General features: G+C 35.6%; 1 protein-coding gene across 1 annotated transcript; it reads right to left on the reverse strand.

The window, feature by feature from the left end:
* Window positions 1–1,261, reverse strand: LOC130934508 (uncharacterized). The gene is made up of 2 exons (XM_057864071.1): window positions 534–1,261; window positions 1–382 (listed from the first exon to the last, which is right to left on the reverse strand). The coding sequence occupies exons 1-2, from the start codon at window positions 1,259–1,261 to the stop codon at window positions 1–3; spliced, it is 1,110 nt and encodes a 369-aa protein (XP_057720054.1).
* Window positions 1,262–1,908: the final 647 nt, after the last annotated feature.

Raw genomic sequence — 1,908 nt, forward strand, 5'->3', positions numbered from 1 at the left:
TTATTTTTTTCCTCCATTGTCTGCTACCTGCTCCGTTATTCTCCTTTTTTCACCACTGAATATTTTATACTTACTTCCACTCCTCCTTGCAAGTTGTTTTAACTTCATCCTTCGGCCATCTTCCTCTAGTGTGTCAGATTCTCGGCCAATATTGAAGCCTGAGCTCATTGCCTCCTCCACTCCTTTTAGTCCTCCCTTTCTCTTTTCTTCATTAGCTTCACTTTCAGTGCTGCCGTCATTAAAATATTCTTTGTCTCCACATTTTTTATGCACTAACAACAGCCTCTCCCTTTGATCTGCCACTATCTTCTCCCATGCCCCCATTACCACTATTATCTTCCTTCGATTTGCTTCCCAGTTGCTCATTTTCACCACTGTTTTCCTGCATTGAGAGATTGGCAAAGCTCCTTAGCAAGTTAACTGGAGTCTGTTTTTTAGGGCCTTCAATCTGAGACATCTCAACCTTAGGAATATTAGGATTTGAATTCTCCTTGTAACTTTCAACCCTCTAACCTAATTGTTCGGCTTTTAACCAAGTCCCCCACTTCTCCTCTTGCACTTCTCCCTTAATTGAATCTTCAAGGTGTTGATTGCATCCTCTACTTTCATGTCCGAGGTGACCACAATAGTTGCAGAATGTCTCGATTCGCTCATATTTTACGGATAACTCAATCACGTTTCTATTAGGTCCAGCAATCCTGAGGCTTCTTCTTAAAGGTTTTGTAGCATCCATGAGAATTTTAACCTTTAAGATTCTACTTTCTCTTCCTCTCATTGAGTAAAAATCCACTTCCACTACTTCTCCCATAGTACCTCCAATCTTCCTCCCTAACTCCTTTGATTTATAGTGCTCTGGAATCCCCCACAGTTGTACCCAAATTGGGACTCGAGATAGTTCATCATTGTTATTAATATCCTTCTCCTCCCACCTTTTGATATTGACAATGTAATTTTTCAGCAACCATGGTGCACCGCGTTCTACGCGAACCAGATCCACTTCCTTTTCAAAGAAGAATTGGAATAGGTTATCACCTAAATCCATAATCTTAAACCCTTCTGGGTGAGACCAGATCGCTCTCATTGCTCCTTCCACTGTACCAACTCCAAAGGATCGATCTGCCAAGATCCGGCCTATAAGACTTTTGGCACAGATCTGGAGACTTTCTTCTATTTCTTCCTTCCCAAACACAATAATGTTCTCGTCCTCCAACCCTCCAGTGTCATCTAACACCACTCGTTGACCAGCATTACGTTCAGCCATGGTTACTATCAGAGCACAATTTAGTTTGTGAGAATTTGATTTGAAATTGAAAGAATTAACCCTACAAGGAGAAACCCTAGCAGAGTACGCTTTAAATCCTAGCAGGACAATGTTTTTTTAAGAAAATATGTTTCTTTTTTTCACTAACAATGTAAACCATATTTAATTAATTTGAATGAAACCATATTTATCATTATCTTTTATCTTTTATATGATGTAATGGTAGTTTAGTGAAAATACGAGTCATAAGGAGTTATCCACACGGTTGGATATTTATCACTCATATCTCGGAACTTAAAATTCTTTCGCCTAATCTTTAGTATCAAAATCGTTATCTTTTGTAAATTTGGTGTTTTGAAAAATCTAAGCCAAATGTTAATATTGTAATGTCAATGTCACCAAAAAAAAAAAATTGTAATGTCAATATAAATTTATATATTTTGATAAATTTAAATTTCATATATTATATTAATAAAATATTTGATTTAATTATTTATCACGTTAAATATCATAAAAAAAAAAGAAAGAGGCTGTTGCTATAATTTTTTGTGACTAATGTTACACGTTATCTAATTAATTTTAGCTTAAAATAATATTTGTTTAATACTAACAACTCATATTTTATGTTATAACTCCATAAAAAAAAA

This window comes from Arachis stenosperma, chromosome 6 (genome assembly GCF_014773155.1).
Source record: "Arachis stenosperma cultivar V10309 chromosome 6, arast.V10309.gnm1.PFL2, whole genome shotgun sequence".
Taxonomy (NCBI): domain Eukaryota; kingdom Viridiplantae; phylum Streptophyta; class Magnoliopsida; order Fabales; family Fabaceae; genus Arachis; species Arachis stenosperma.